This window comes from Lissotriton vulgaris, chromosome 1_1 (genome assembly GCF_964263255.1).
Source record: "Lissotriton vulgaris chromosome 1_1, aLisVul1.2, whole genome shotgun sequence".
Classification (NCBI taxonomy): Eukaryota; Metazoa; Chordata; class Amphibia; order Caudata; family Salamandridae; genus Lissotriton; species Lissotriton vulgaris.
The window spans coordinates 1,194,359,339-1,194,374,612 of NC_141685.1; the positions used below are offsets into that span (position 1 = coordinate 1,194,359,339).

At 45.6% G+C, this 15,274-nt stretch overlaps 1 protein-coding gene across 2 annotated transcripts in view; it reads right to left on the reverse strand.

Annotated features, from left to right (window-relative positions):
• The window catches only part of PRKAB2 (protein kinase AMP-activated non-catalytic subunit beta 2), a 359,499-nt gene that overhangs the window by 245,324 nt on the left and 98,901 nt on the right, over window positions 1-15,274 (reverse strand). For both annotated transcript variants that reach the window (XM_086964444.1, XM_086964446.1), the window contains exon 3: window positions 14,037-14,203. In XM_086964444.1, coding sequence (XP_086820570.1) covers window positions 14,037-14,203 — 167 coding nt within the window. The remainder of the gene's footprint in view (window positions 1-14,036; window positions 14,204-15,274) is intronic.

Genomic DNA, 15,274 nt, shown 5'->3' on the forward strand with positions numbered 1-15,274 from the left:
ACCACGTCAAATAGATTATTAATATTCAGCCAATCCCCTATGTCCAATTTGTTGGTTATACCAGCAATATTCTATGACAGAATTCTTAACCTACCAGACCTCGTTACTGTGGGAGGAGTGGGAACATTAGCTTCATGCAAAATAAACTTGGTTACAGTCAATCACAAGGTCTACCACAAAGTCAATCCCTGTTCGAAAGGCTGGACAGTGGGACAAACCGATTTGAGTGGGTGAAGGAAACAGAGGTGCCGCTGGGTGACTCAGCCACATGCCCCATTAACCACCTTGGTTGCCTGAGTAAATGGGATGGACAGTAAAAGTAGCCAAGGGGTAAAACACAGACTATGGCGTGGTCGGGGGTTACAGTGTTTAAGCATTGCAAATTAGTGCCCACCAGCCATGGACGCCTGAAGTTGATGACTAAACAGTCTCCTTGAGACAATTTTGGAGCATTTCCAACCCATCCAACCATGCGGACCAGAACAACTTCATTCATAAGATCAAAGCCCCACCCAGATTTAGATATAATCCAGTGAGCAGTCCTTAGTTTGAGGGAAAACCAATCTTCTGGTTTGTTATTTAAGGATGACCTAAGGAGTAAAATCAGGTGTAGCTGTAGGGGAAGACGGTGGCAGGAAACAACTGGGGCAGGGCCTCTAGATTTAACTTGCTGTGGTGGTTCATTTACGATGTAACCACTGCAGTTGTCGTGCAGAGCCCTCTGAGATCTGGACGCGATCGGACAGATTCCCCTGATGCTGCGCCCACTGGAACTTCAGGTCCCACTGCAGAGCCTGCATATGTCACCTGGCATATCTCTTGGCGCTACGTCTCTTGGCGGGACGTAGCGGGCACCCCTTGCCTAGCCACGAAAGGTGCGTAAAGCAGACTGCGCAGGGCGCGAGGACAAACCCAAGGACTTGGCCATAGCCCATGAGTCCTTTAAATGCTCTAGAGCGCTGTCTGCGTCGTCGCCGAAAAGGCGATGGCCATCAAATGGCTTGTCCATCAAGGTGTTCTGGACATCACCTGAAAAGCCAGTGGCAGAGCAAATGTTTTAAAAATGCTGGTGTTGCCAAAATTCTTGTACATGTTTCGTACAATTCCTATCACATTTCCTATGACGTGCTTTAGGAGACTTGAAAGGATTTCGTCCAGAAATCTCTGGGGATACAAGAGGCCAAGAAGAGCATATAAAAAGCTAGTGCTGATGATAGATCGAGGTGGGTGGGGGAATACCGTATTTTTTTTATTATTATATAGCCACAGTATTGCAATATATCAGTCCGCTAGTAGTGGGTGATAGAGCCCGTATTCTGCCCTGCCCCGCCCTGTCTATTTTTGACTTTGGTATGGGTGAATCAATCAAAGGATGTTTGGTCTCAATAATGGAACCCAGTTATTTAAAAAAAACAAGATTTAAAATTCTAAATTCAGTGTATGTGGTATGGAAATCAATTAAACGTCTGATGGGGATCCCGAAAGTAAATAGGTATATGCTATTCTCTGCAGCTGAGATATTGGCATACATCTTCCGAGATCAAATTGCAAGTGGGTGGAAGAATAAAGGGATCCTGTGCTTGGGTGATTTACTACAAGAGGGTCAAATAGCCTTGTTTAGTGAGCTACAAAAGAAGTACGGTTTAGCAACGCATGATTTTTTAAAATTTCTTCAGATTCGCAGCTTTATGAATGCTGTGGCCTCTGGATCAGAACAGCAATGGAGGAAATGTTCTCTTGTTGACAGTATGGTGAATAAGACTTCTATTGGTGATTATTATTCCTGTCTTACTACAGCACTACCAGATGATCTGGAGAGCCGGTAGCTTGCATGGGCGAATAAGCTGGGGGTTGCAGCAGTTAATATGACTGAGTCATTGAGGTTAGCAAATTTGGTATTATTGACAGGGAGGATACGTGCTCAGCACTATATGGCTATTTTCGATCTGTATTATACGCCGAAAAAGGTAGCTAAATCCTGCACTACCGTAGGGATTAAGTGTAATAGATGTGGTCAGTATGCTGTTGATGATATTCATATGTTTTTTATGTGCCCTAAATTATCTGTTTTTTTTGCCTCAATTGAACAATTTTTAAATTTGATACTGGGAACACCAGTCATTATAACTGCTGAATTAGTATTGATCGGTGTTAGCGCAGAAGTGTCCACCCAACTTAGTTCAGAGGCCACTGAACATTTTGTATTCATTTGTATGGCTGTGATGCGTGCATGTATTACAAACGAGTGGATCAACTCAGATCCCCCCTCTTTTCTTAGCTGGCGTGGTCGTTTATTAGCAATGTATAATCTGGAAATGGCTATTTATAAAACTAAGGGAAGAAGAAAGAGGGCAATGGGAGCAAAGATCTGGACTCCTATAGCTGACTGGATTTAAGTCCAAATTTATTGCTGCTGATCTGTTTTTTTTGTTTTTTTGTTTTTTTGCCAAGCTTCGAATTGGATAACATGTCATAAATGTGTTTCTCTTGCTTCTTTGTACTAATGATTGCTTTGGTTTTTTCTGCATTCCTTGCTCAAATAAAATAGAAATAAAAAAATAAAAAAATGAAAAGCCAGTGGACCTCATCCAGGCGTAGTAACAAAGCGCTACAGACGTTGAAATGGTTCTGCCCAGAGAGTCGGAGGTGTCCAGCCCACAACGTATTGTAAACTTTGCTGCATTCCTCCCAGCGGCAACAGCCTGGAAGAGCACTGCCCGGGCCTCCTCCAGTCACTGAGGCAGCACCTGCGCCACAGTATTCCACACCAAGAGACATGCAGTGTTTACGGACTGCAGTCCTGAGCTAGCGGAAGAGAACATTTTCTTACCAAGGTGGTCCAGCTTCTTGGATTCCCTTTCCCGTGGAGCGGTAGGGAAGGCGCTATTGGAAGTGGAGGCTTGGACCACCAAGCTCTCAGGGGTGGGGTGTTGGGAGAGGAAAGTCGGGTCGCCCGGAGCCGGGCCGTGACGTTTGGCAATCACCTTGTCTACAGGAGCCCCCGTGTTGGGCCTGGACCACGTGCCCAAAAGGACGCCGGTGAGGGCCTCATTAAATGGTAGCAGGGGTTCTCAAGAGCTCGCAGCCAGTTGTAGCACCTCTGTCAGGAGGTTAGTCCTGACTGCCACAGTAGAAAGCTCGACGTTGAGAGACTCGGCCACCCTATGCACACCGCTGTGAATGACGCGCCCTCTTCCGTAGCCATGGTGGAAGAAACAGCATGCCAAGGTCAGGGAAGGTGTCCAAACCACTGGCATCCCCCAGTTCCTCTCTCCAGCCCTGTTCACTGTCCAACTGGTCAGTCAGAGGTTCACCTGACCCCTCCCAGTCCTCCTCCTCCTCCTCTGGGTGCCATTGTGATTGAAAAAGGACCCCAAGAGTGAACAGGGGGACAAAAATACCACTCGGTGCCGGATCTGGCATCGGACGATGCCGGTCCGGCTCTATGTCCATGTAGGGATGGAGGCTGGGGTCGACGCCGGCCGGGGGGGGGGCCGACCAGCAGTGAGCGCGGTAGTGGTGCTGTCGGAAGTGATGCCGGTGGAGGCGTAACAAGGTTAACCGGCGCCGATCCGGATCCTGGCCTGGATCCAAGGGGGCCTGCTGCGTTGAAGCCGCTGGCAGCGAAGAGCTAGGCCCCCCAACCGAGTCCACAGGGAGCGAAGGCGCACCGGCGGGGTCGGTCTGCCCAAAGATGGCATGCACCTCCTCGTAGAACATACGAAGCTGGGCGGGAGTCGCTCCGGGTCCCGGGAAGGGAGGGAAACTCTGGGTCGACTCTTCGGGCTCCACGCATGGAGACGTGGAAGGGTCACCACCCGCGTGCCTCGTCTGATCGGCTGACCGATGAGGAGAAGTCGAAGAGCGACAATGCTTTTTTGACTTCTTCTGCTTTGACTTACCCGACCCAGAGTGGGAAGACTACAAAGATTTGGAACTGGAATGGTGGTGGCTCCGCGACCGGTCCCTTGACCGCCCTCTCGACCGGGACCTTGAACGGCGTGGAGCCGACTGCCGGTGCTCAAGCAGCTTTCGGGACCACTCCCGCAAAGCCTTCAGTGCCATCGACCGGCAGTCGGAGCACGACTTGGGGTCGTGGTTGCGCTCCAGACAAAAAAGACACACGCGGTGCGGATCCGTCACCGACATCATGCAATGACTGGAACCGCAGGCCTTGAAAGCGGGCATCCCTTGTGCACCTTCAGATTTGAAGACCTGAAAAAGAAGTTAACAAAAGTCAAGAAAAACGTAGTCAAAAAAATACTGAGGTACCGCTCTTCCTAGATCTGTGCTGGCTGGCATGGAAAAAGAAAGAACTAACGTTAGTGCGTGAGGGTGGTGTCTAAGTAGCTGCCGTAATGTCATCCTGGCGACGCGGAGCCGACCGACGCCACCTTCCGACACGCAGAAGTACTGCTGACGAAAAAACTTTACGGATCCAGGCTGGCACCTGTGGGTAATTCTAAGGTAAGGAATCTATAACTAACGTGTTTCTTCCAGATACATTAATTTTAGAGATTTAAAATTTCAAGGAAGTAATCACACCTAACCCACCATTGCAGTGACTTGACATTGATGGTACTCGAGGAACACAAAAAAGACTGGTAACCATTTACATAAAAGCTGTTTGTGACCCAGGTTTCTTGGCAGCACACCACGTCAAATAGATTATTAATATTCAGCCAATCCCCTATGTCCAATTTGTTGGTTATACCAGCAATATTCTATGACAGAATTCTTAACCTACCAGACCTCGTTACTGTGGGAGGAGTGGGAACATTAGCTTCATGCAAAATGAACTTGGTTACAGTCAATCACAAGGTCTACCACAAAGTCAATCCCTGTTCGAAAGGCTGGACAGTGGGACAAACCGATTTGAGTGGGTGAAGGAAACAGAGGTGCCGCTGGGTGACTCAGCCACATGCCCCATTAACCACCTTGGTTGCCTGAGTAAATGGGAGGGACAGTAAAAGTAGCCAAGGGGTAAAACACAGACTATGGCGTGGTCGGGGTTACAGTGTTTAAGCATTGCAAATTAGTGCCCACCAGCCATGGACGCCTGAAGTTGATGACTAAACAGTCTCCTTGAGACAATTTTGGAGCATTTCCAACCCATCCAACCATGCGGACCAGAACAACTTCATTCATAAGATCAAAGCCCCACCCAGATTTAGATATAATCCAGTGAGCAGTCCTTAGTTTGAGGGAAAACCAATCTTCTGGTTTGTTATTTAAGGATGACCTAAGGAGTAAAATCAGGTGTAGCTGTAGGGGAAGACGGTGGCAGGAAACAACTGGGGCAGGGCCTCTAGATTTAACTTGCTGTGGTGGTTCATTTACGATGTAACCCTGCGAAGTATGAGTTTGGGTTGAATTTGCTGCCCATGATGTTGGTAGGGTATCATATGGTGGAGTAGGAATGCTGACTAACATTGGAATGCTAGAAACCAGGGCAATGGATGGGTTAGCTAGCTTCAATTGGTGCTTGCTGAGGTGTAGATAGCTGTGGATGTTTCCCATGAAGATTCGTACAAAGCTTGCACTTTATCGTTTAGCAACTTCAAATGAGACAAGATGGAGGAATGTAGGTATTTAAACAGTGATTTAATCCTGTCAAACAATGTTGGCACACACTATGAATGGCTGAAGTAAAACTATGGTTGGTGGCCAAACTGAAAGGCAACCTTTAGGTGGCGGCTTAGCTTTAGGATTTGTCTTGCCGTTCCTGTTCTCTACCTTCTTGGCATTTCCATGTTTACATTTGCCCTTAAAAGGAGGTGGTTTGGAGGCATCAAGGTAGGGACTTGGGAGGCAGATGGGTGTTATATCATTGACAACAGCATGCACAATATAAGGGTTTTCATTAGGGGTAGTACGCAAGGGTATATAGCCTGTTGCTGAATTACCGTAAAAGTGCCTGATGAAACAGTACTTCCCTCCATTGGAAGACATGAGGTGGAAATTGCTAGGACATTGATCAACTATTGTAAGTCGTCAATGCAGGTTTCAACCAATTCAAGCTCTGTTGAAGTCGCTCCCAAATCGCTATATAGTTAGGAAGTAATAAGGGTGGACAGGCAGTTCTCTTTGGACCTAAAGTTATGGACTGTGGAAGTTTTTTCTTGTCCATGGTTAGCAGAAAATAATAATGAATCAAAGGATGCGAGATTTGGGACCTAACTTAATACAGCAGCACTCAAAGCGAAGTGCCAAGGAAGGGGGCCCTGCCTTGTCTGTAAGGGAGCAGATGGGCCTTCCCATGGTGTGGGTGTGTCCATGCCCGTCCCACACTGCAGGACTGATTTGCACTTTTGTAGAGCTTGGTTGGTTTCAGGTGTGGCTCCAAGTAGGGATTATGGGACTCGTGGTCTCCAGCAGCTGCCAACTGCAACGACTCTTCCCGCAACTGATGCCCAGGATGTCAACAGTGGTCCAGCTATGTAAGAGTATTTGTGGCACCCTATCGAGGGTCTGGAAATGGCCAGTCAAGCGTACCCCTGTGACACAAGCACTACCCAGCAGCCCCCACAACGCAGGACACTGGTGCACTTTTGTAGTGCTGGATTGGTTTCAGGTGCAGCTCCCAGCTGGGATTCTGGGACTCATGGTCTCCAGCGGCAGCCAACTGCAGCAGCTCTTTCCGCAACTGATGCCCGGGATGTCAAAGGTAGTCTGGCTGTAAAAGAGGATTTGTGGCCCCTCACGATTGCCCTGGAAATTGCCAGTCATGTGTACCTCAGTGACACAGGCACTACCCAGCAGCCCTCACAACCGGGACTGCGGCAGGCTTTTGAATCACTGGATGGGTTTCAGGTGCGGCTCCCAGAGGTGATTCTGGGACTCATGTTCCCCAGATGCTGCACAATCGTTACAGGCAGAGTGTCATAGGGAGGATCTAGTGTTGACCTAGGGTGGCACCCATCGCTTTCTGCAGTGGGGAAAAGCAACAACCTGTTGCAGGGCTGAGCTTTTCTCAACACAGTTCCACAAGTGACCATCTCAGCTGGGGGGCGCAGGTACAGAATTTACCTGTTCAAGGTTTGTGGCCACCCCACCAACAGACGATCCACATCAACTACCTGGAGCTGCTGCCATCCAGTTAGCGCTCAAAGCATTCATCAGTCATGTTCAGGACACAGTGGTTCTTATTCACATGGACAACATGACTGCCAAGTTTCACTGATAGAAACAGGGCTGGACACACTCTTCACAGTCGTCGGTGTTCACAAAACGGATTTGGAGGGGGTACTTCATTGCAGAGCTCATCTACTGCTGGAGTACCTACTGCGAGTGGACACCGACTTTGCAGACTCGCTCAACAGGATGCAGCAACAAGTCCATGAGTGGAAACTCAACCTCCAAGTCCTACTCCAGCACTTCTGTTGTTGAAATGATCCCAATGTAGACCTATTTGTCACAGTTGAAAATGTAAAATGCCCACGCTTCGCCTACAGGCTTCCACACTCACAGTCCATGGGCAATGCATTATGGATGAACTGGTCAGGGATATTTGCCTATGCTTTTTCACCTCTCCTACTTCTCCCGTTCATGGTTTGGAAGCTTAAGCAAACATTCCTCACTCTCATTCTAGTGGCGAATACCTGGGCCAGACAACCTTGGTACACCACTGTTCTCGACCTGGCCCTGATGCTCCATTAGGAGCTGCCCAATTGGCCAGACCTTCTCACACAGAGCCAGGGTAGTCAGGCATCTTAAACGCAGGCACCAGAGTCTTGCGGTTTGGCTCCTAAGGTCCTGGATTTGGCTACCTCAATCTACCTCCAGAGTACATTGTCATCCTAAGGAGGCATGTAAACCTGCAACGCAAGCCATATGGAAGAGGTTTGTCCACTACTGCCTCCCCAAGCACACCAACCCTATCAATGCAGCAGTCTAGGACATTGTTTTCTGCTACATCTACAGAAGTGAGGCCTCGCATATACTTTTTAACTCCTTCGACGCTCATGACGAGCTCAGCTCGTCATGAGCCACGGTGCTCGTGACGAGGTAAGCTCGTCATGACCGTTAGAAGGCTCGTACGCTGAGCTAATTCCCCTGCTGTGCAAGCGTTCTACAGAAGCGGGTGTGGTCATTACGAGCTGAGCTCGTCATGAGCACACGACCACCGTGCTGCATGACGAGCTGAGCTCGTCATGAGCACTGGGGCGCTGTGCGCGCCCCCCTCCCCCCAGCACAGGGGGGGAATGTGCCCCGCAGGGAAGGGGTTAATTATTTTTTATTTTATTTTATTTATTGAGTTTTCAAAACATAAACAACTATTAGGTTCATCAGCATTGGTACACAATTACAAAGCACAATTGTCCGCAACAACATATTACAACAAGCATCCATTTGTAGTTATCCTATCACATTCAGTGTTTTGGCAGTAAGAACATATATTTAACTAGTACAAAGATATACATTAATCATTGGACATACTTAGCAAATAGTAAGTTAGAGGGCCCCATATATCACGTAGTCTAGAAGCACTTGGTAGTTCTTCTGCATTGCAGGTAAGTTGATCTCGGCAGGACACCATATCCTGTATCCAATTATTGCTTTTCGGTGAGGGCCTTCCGCCCCAATGAAGGAAGATTCTTCGTTTTGCCAACAGTAACGCTATATCCACTAATTTTTGATTAACAGTTTGTATGTTTTTATGTTCCCCAATAAACACATTTGCGGAGTACACTCTATTACCTCCTCCACCATTTTTGTCAGAATGTGAGTTATTCGCACCCAAAATTCATATCCCTTGGGAAAGTCCCATGCTAAATGTTTAAAGTCTGCATTTGGCACTCTACATCTCACACTGCATGCCGAGTCCCTCAATCCATAGCTATGAAGCTGCGCAGGTGTGTGATACATATGGTGTAAATATTTAAAATGAATTATTCTAAGATTCCCATTTGCAGTTAATTGTCCTGTCAACCTGCAGCATGTCCTCCAGTCTTCTACAGTCAGCGGCGCCGAGAGAACAGCATTCCACTTTTCTAGTGGTCCCTCTCCTGAGACCTCCATGTCTATTTGTGAAGCGTTGTACAGGCGTGTGATAAGTTTTGATCTTGTTTGTGTTGTGTAAATTAACTGTAGTGCCCCTAAGGTCTGCGGTTCCTCCGGAAATTTCGGGTATAAATTGCGCAAAGCTGCGCGTAGTCTGCTTTATATGAACAGCATCATTGTAGATCCCTTCCCTTACGCTATTAGAGCTGAGACATCTATGAATGTTCCCTCTTTGTATACGTCTCTCGTCGTATGCACTCCTGCCTCATGTAAAACACCAAGTGAGCGAGTCTCCATCATTACTGAGATTTCGGTATGATGCAACAATGGCATAGCCGGTGCGTATAATGGAGCTTTCCTTGATCGCCTTCAAAAATACAGTTTACAAAAACAAAAAAAACAACAAAAAAAAAAATGCGTGGACCATACATTGCACTGTATCTATTTCCCCTTTTTCAAAAATAGTACTGCTATTTACAATCATAGCTTTGAGCAGTACCGGATGCACTGCACCAGCCTCCACTGCTACATGCGGGGTGAAATCAGGACCATGTTGCCAGTAATAGGCGGAGTGCGCCGGAGCACATAAATAATATAGTTGTAAGTCCGGGGTCGTGAACACACCCAGGTCATACGGGAGTGTTAGTAGTTCCCATTTCAATCTCAGTTTTTTTCCTTCTCAGGCCAAAGTGATTAGCAGTGTACGAAGCGTAGTGAAGAAATGTTTTGTAGTTAGGCGAATGGGAATATTCATCAATAAATATAAAAACTTCAGGAGCACAGCCATCTTTATCAGCGCTATTCTATCTGTCAGCAACAGTGGTAGCTTTATCCATCTAGGCACTTGTTCGTCGATTTGTGTTATTGCCCTCCCATAATTGGTTTGTATAACCACCTGTGGATCTTTGTGAATCCATATTCCCAGGTATTTTACGGGGTCTGTGCTCCATTCCAGCGGGCATCCAAGTTCTATTTGCGGTGTGCCCATAGTCAATGGAATAACGATCAACTTGGACCAGTTAATACCTAGTCCTGAATACCGTTCAAATCGCACATACTCCTGTATGAGTTGCTCTAAATGTGCCCCAGGCTCTCTAACATATAATACTGTATCATCTGCATACATGGACACTGCAAGCGGTAGCTGATGAAAGCAAAGAGCCGCCTTTGCATATCTCTGTCTTAGGATACATGCCAGAGGCTCCAGCACCACTGCAAATAATGATAGTGATAGGGGGCACCCTTGCCTTGTGCCACGTTGTATCTCAACTGCATCAGATGTTTGCCCATTTATGCGCACGCGTGCTACAAGGTCAGTGTATAAAAGTTTGATCCAATTTGTTTAAACTAATGGCACCCCCATGCGATGTAGCACAGAAAATATATATTTCCTTGAGATAGAATCAAAAGCCTTAGCGGCGTCCAGCAGGACCGCCACTGCAGTCAAATGTTGGTTCTAATATATGTAGCACTGCAAATAACGTACGTAGGTTGAGTGATGTAGATCGAGCTGGCACAAAACCCGATTGGTCAGAAAGCACCATCACAGGCACCAATAAACGTAGTCTAGTGGTTACCACTTTTGCCAAGATTTTCACATCAGAATTAATTTGTGATAGGGATCTGTATGGATCGCAGTTTTTGAGTACCTTACCAGGTTTTAATAATGCAATTATCAATGCCTCACGTAGCGTGGAAGGAAGACACTGTTCCTCATATGGTTCTATATACAGCTTTTAGAGATAGGGAGCTAGCAAGTCAATATACTACTTATGGAACTCTGCTGGCAAACCGTCACTTCCTGTAGTTTTCCCATTAGGAAACTTAGTGATGGCCTCTCTAATCTCATCTAACATTATTTGGTGCACTAAAAAATCTTGTTGCCCAAGCAAATACTAGCACTATATCTTCTAGGCAATGTGCAACATCTTCTGCTTCAGCTGATTGCCTGTCTGCGTACATATTTTGATAGTGCAGAACAAATGTGTTGAGTATCCTTGGTGTGTCGTAATGTATAGTGTTATCCCCTGAGACTGCTTTCATTGTGTGTGCATTTGCCCATGGTTCTGCAATTCTACTGGCTAATGCTTTTCAAGTCCTAACCCCTTCTCCATATCTGGCTTTCCACCTTCTTGACATGTGTCATACTTCCTGGCCTGCTGTCTCATTATACTCAGTAACCTTTACTCTAAATTTTGCCAATTTAGACACTTCAGCTGTTATTTCATACTCCCTTTTGAGGCACCCCAATTCCAATTTGAGTTGTCTCATCCTCCCTCACAACTATTTGAGAACCCCTGCTTGTACAGACACCCCATATTGTCACCTTGAATGCTTCTCATATCGTTCCCATACTGAAGACCTGGTCTAGCAGCGAGGACGACTGTAAACGCCATTGAAACTGTGAAGGGGTTCTTAATACTAGAGCTTGAAAAGGACATTAACTAAGAATATCACCATAAGATGCTGCACTTGTCCTGTGCAGGATGCTTGTGATCAGGAAAATTAAAGAACATAAAAAAATAAAAGTAAATTACTACATTTCGTTCAAATAAAACCTTTTTTTAAAAAAGAAATACACTGTAAATTATGCTTCTTAACAGCAGCTACATCCCACAGATTCAAAAGCACATGACTACCTCTCCAGGGTCCAATTTCTAGTATTAAGAACCTGCACTTCAATCAGAAGCCTGCCTATTGGGTAACCCAAAAATGAACTGTTGATCGGAACGTGACTGGAGTTTTTCATCTTCCAATATTGAAATGGTGCCATGGCCATGGATACCAGGGCAACAAAATCCCAACAATTGTCAGTAACTGGTTCTTGATAACTGAAATGGGGACGACCTTCTTGACATGCACTATTAAAAAAGCTTTCATTTTCTACCCGTGACCAAAGTTACTTCTGCAATTTCAGCAATAAGGTGAACAATCACTTGGTAATTCATTGGACAAAAGGTTTTGGCAAACACCTATGTCCTGTAGGTTTTTGTTTTTTAATTGCAGTACTTAGCATGGGATTAATGATCCTTTCTCATGCCCTTTTTGGAAAGACCGGAGCTCACTACGTCGATCATTAAAATGTTTTTGCAGTAAAATGGGTACCGCAGAAATTATTAATTTGAAGGGAGAGTCAGGTGGAGGAACAAAGCGAAAATGTTACTTTACCTATGTGCGCCTGTCTGTCCTAGAATTTAATGGTGGTTGACAGATCCATAGGTATTTTTACCTGGATGACCAAAGGAAGATGTATCACTTCTGCAACATCCATATGGGAACAGTCTTACCGAGAATGTAACATGCATATGAAGTGCCATACAGTTTGTTCCTTTTTGTGAAATAATGCTGCTGCAATATTTCCTTGGCTCTTAAGAATATTCCATTTGTCTTAGTTTAAATTACCTTGCCACAATACTATGAGGGTGACAAGGTAGAAACATTTGGATGCAAGCGAGGAGAAACAGCAACTTGGCCTCCACTGTAGTCAATCTTTTGTTGAATGTAAACCTGACACCATTGTACAAGCTTAGGAACAAAGGATCCATGTATGTATATGTTGAAATACATGGTTGTGATAAAACCTTATTTATTTTTTGGTGAATTTCAAACAAAGTACATTCCTGGTTGGTTATACAGTTAGCGTCCGGATATTACCATGCCTTCTGAATCATCTACAGGTTTCTTCCAGGGTAAAGCAGAATATGTGATGGTTATTTTACTGTGATAAATTGTGCCTATCTACTGTCACCTGAGATGTAATATTTTAGTATGCAGTCATTGTATGTTCTATAGATCCCTCAGTGGCATGATGTTTGTAGCATGTGTAGAGCAAGGTGAATATACTTTCATTTTCAACAGTCAAAAAAAAAAAAAAAAAAAAAAAAAGAAACTGTGAAGGGGTGCACATGGTTACTGTCATAATTAGAAAAACTGGGGAGTGAACTGATAGTGTTTTGGGTAAATGTTGGACTTTAGTAGTCCATTTATTCACATCATTCGTAACCAGCAACCAGGCTAGGCGCAACCACGACTGATGCACATAGGAGTGGCAAGTACCCTCTTTCACTCCAGGGTGTATCATCCTCTAGACATCTAGTATACCTAGATCCCTCATACCATCTGTAACGGTCAGTGCTGCCCTTTTGGGTGAGATGTCTGCCATAGTCATACGATCATCTCTGGGTAACAGCACAATATTAACATCCCCTCCACAAATAATTGCTGACGGGGGAAGCTTATGTATCTTAGTCCATAGTGTCTCATAAAAAACAGGGTCATCCGTATTAGGCCCATAAACATTTACAATAGTCATCAGTGTACCGCTTAACTTACCCTGCGCTAGTATATATCGCCCTTGTTCATCTTCCTCAACATGCATAACCTCAAAAGGTACATTCTTTTTTATTAATATCATCACACCCCTCTCATAGGAGGAATAGGAAGATGCCAATCGCACTCCAGACCATCTAGGTACCACTTCTTTCGCTGTGTTTGGTGAGGTGAGTTTCTCACAACAGAGCCACCTTAATATTATGCAGGTCTAAATAAGCGAAAACCTGTCGTGTTTTCTTAGGATTGTTGAGGCCTCTAACATTCCATGTCATCCAGGATATCATATTACCAGTATTATCTGCCACCCCCCTTACAGTGAGTTGTGTGTGTGAAGATAAGTGAAGTACAACACTGGCACCCACTTAGATCAGAAGCATGGCTAAGGGAGCCAATTGAGGACATTCCTACTAAACACCCGGTCGGTAAAAAAGCACGAGCTCCAGCTCTGTGACTTTCTAATAGACTTATCCTAACAAAGGATCGGCCAGGGGCAGTGGTGGGGGTGTGGCTATAATGTTTAAAACCACTTTTATATGCTCCATACTACCTACTGCGGAGATACAAGGGGCAAAGGGCCTCTATTTTCTTCTTGCAGTATCTGCCCACCAATCTGTTAGTGCAACACCACAGTTTCTGCTTTAAAGATAGGAGAACATTTACAAAAAAGACTAATCGTTATCTCAAAAAATTGTATACTGTACCTTTTGATAAGAGGGATCTTGGTGTTCCAGTTGTTAAAAGATCCTGATATGAACACCTCCTTCCCACCCTCTCCCCAGCGTATGACCGTGGGGCGAGCTTGCTGCATTGTCTTTGAAGGGTCATCTGAATCCGATTGCCATGAAACAAATTCTTTATCCCCCAGCAGCTTTAAGAATAAAAACAAACAGTTGTTTTATTCAGAAAACAGAAGTAGAAAGTTTTCCTTACAATAAGACATTGCTTTTACATTTAACCCAACTCCCTCCACCACTGGCGGCCCTCGCGTGGCACTACTTGTTCAAGGAAGGCAGATGGTGTTTCAGGCGCTTCACTTAGATTACACTAACCTCCAGACGGAGGACGGGCTCAGAAAGAGGGGTGTAGACCTGCCAACTCACACGTTGCTACCGAGCGACACACAATATCGTTTCTCTTCAGACAGTCACCCGGTGAGGAGACGATACCATACGTCAACAGGGAAAAGGAACTGAAAGACTTAAAAACCACTGTAAGCAGTTTTCAATGGCTTTGTACTGCCTAAGTCTGTTAAGAGGTGTGAAAGCACACCAGGGCTTCAGCACCAGCTGCTTTCAGCAAGATGTTTTTTCCCCTTTTTTTGGAGGAGGGGGTTGGGGGCCTGAGGCAAAACTGTCTCATAGGTAGTGCACAGCATAAGGCCCTGTCCCCTCCTAGGCCCCACCCTCTCCTCACACTGTTACATGTTTAGGTCTTGCCTAGGCAGCGCTTGCGCTGTCACTGAGAGACATGCTGTACTCAGAATATGGTCTTAAAAGCTACGCCCACTTTCAAGGACTGCCCCTATTACACGTGTTGATACTCAGAGCTTGTGAGCACACTTCCTTAACCTGGAGCACTCAAGACAAGTGCTTGTGGTTTACAGAAATCTGTTGTAAACAGGGCTGTAAATTTTGCTCTTATCTTGCCACATTTGCTGTGCATTTAAAGACAAAGGTCTGTTTTGGCTACAGCTGCCTCCTCCTCTCTCCTGCTTTTGAAACCCACCTCCTGGGGTCATAGACCCTGCCATCCTATGGCTGCTGCCACCTCTTTTTTTTTAGGTCTCGCCTGAGCCAGGGTGCATGCGCTGCTCTGCAAGGCATTTAGTAATGTCTTTTGAACTCTGAACAAACGCTCGCGAGTGTGCTTTTTTTTATTAACCCACAATTGGCCTGTGCATGCGTCTTTCTTAAAAAGACAGCAGGCAATTGGTCCAAGG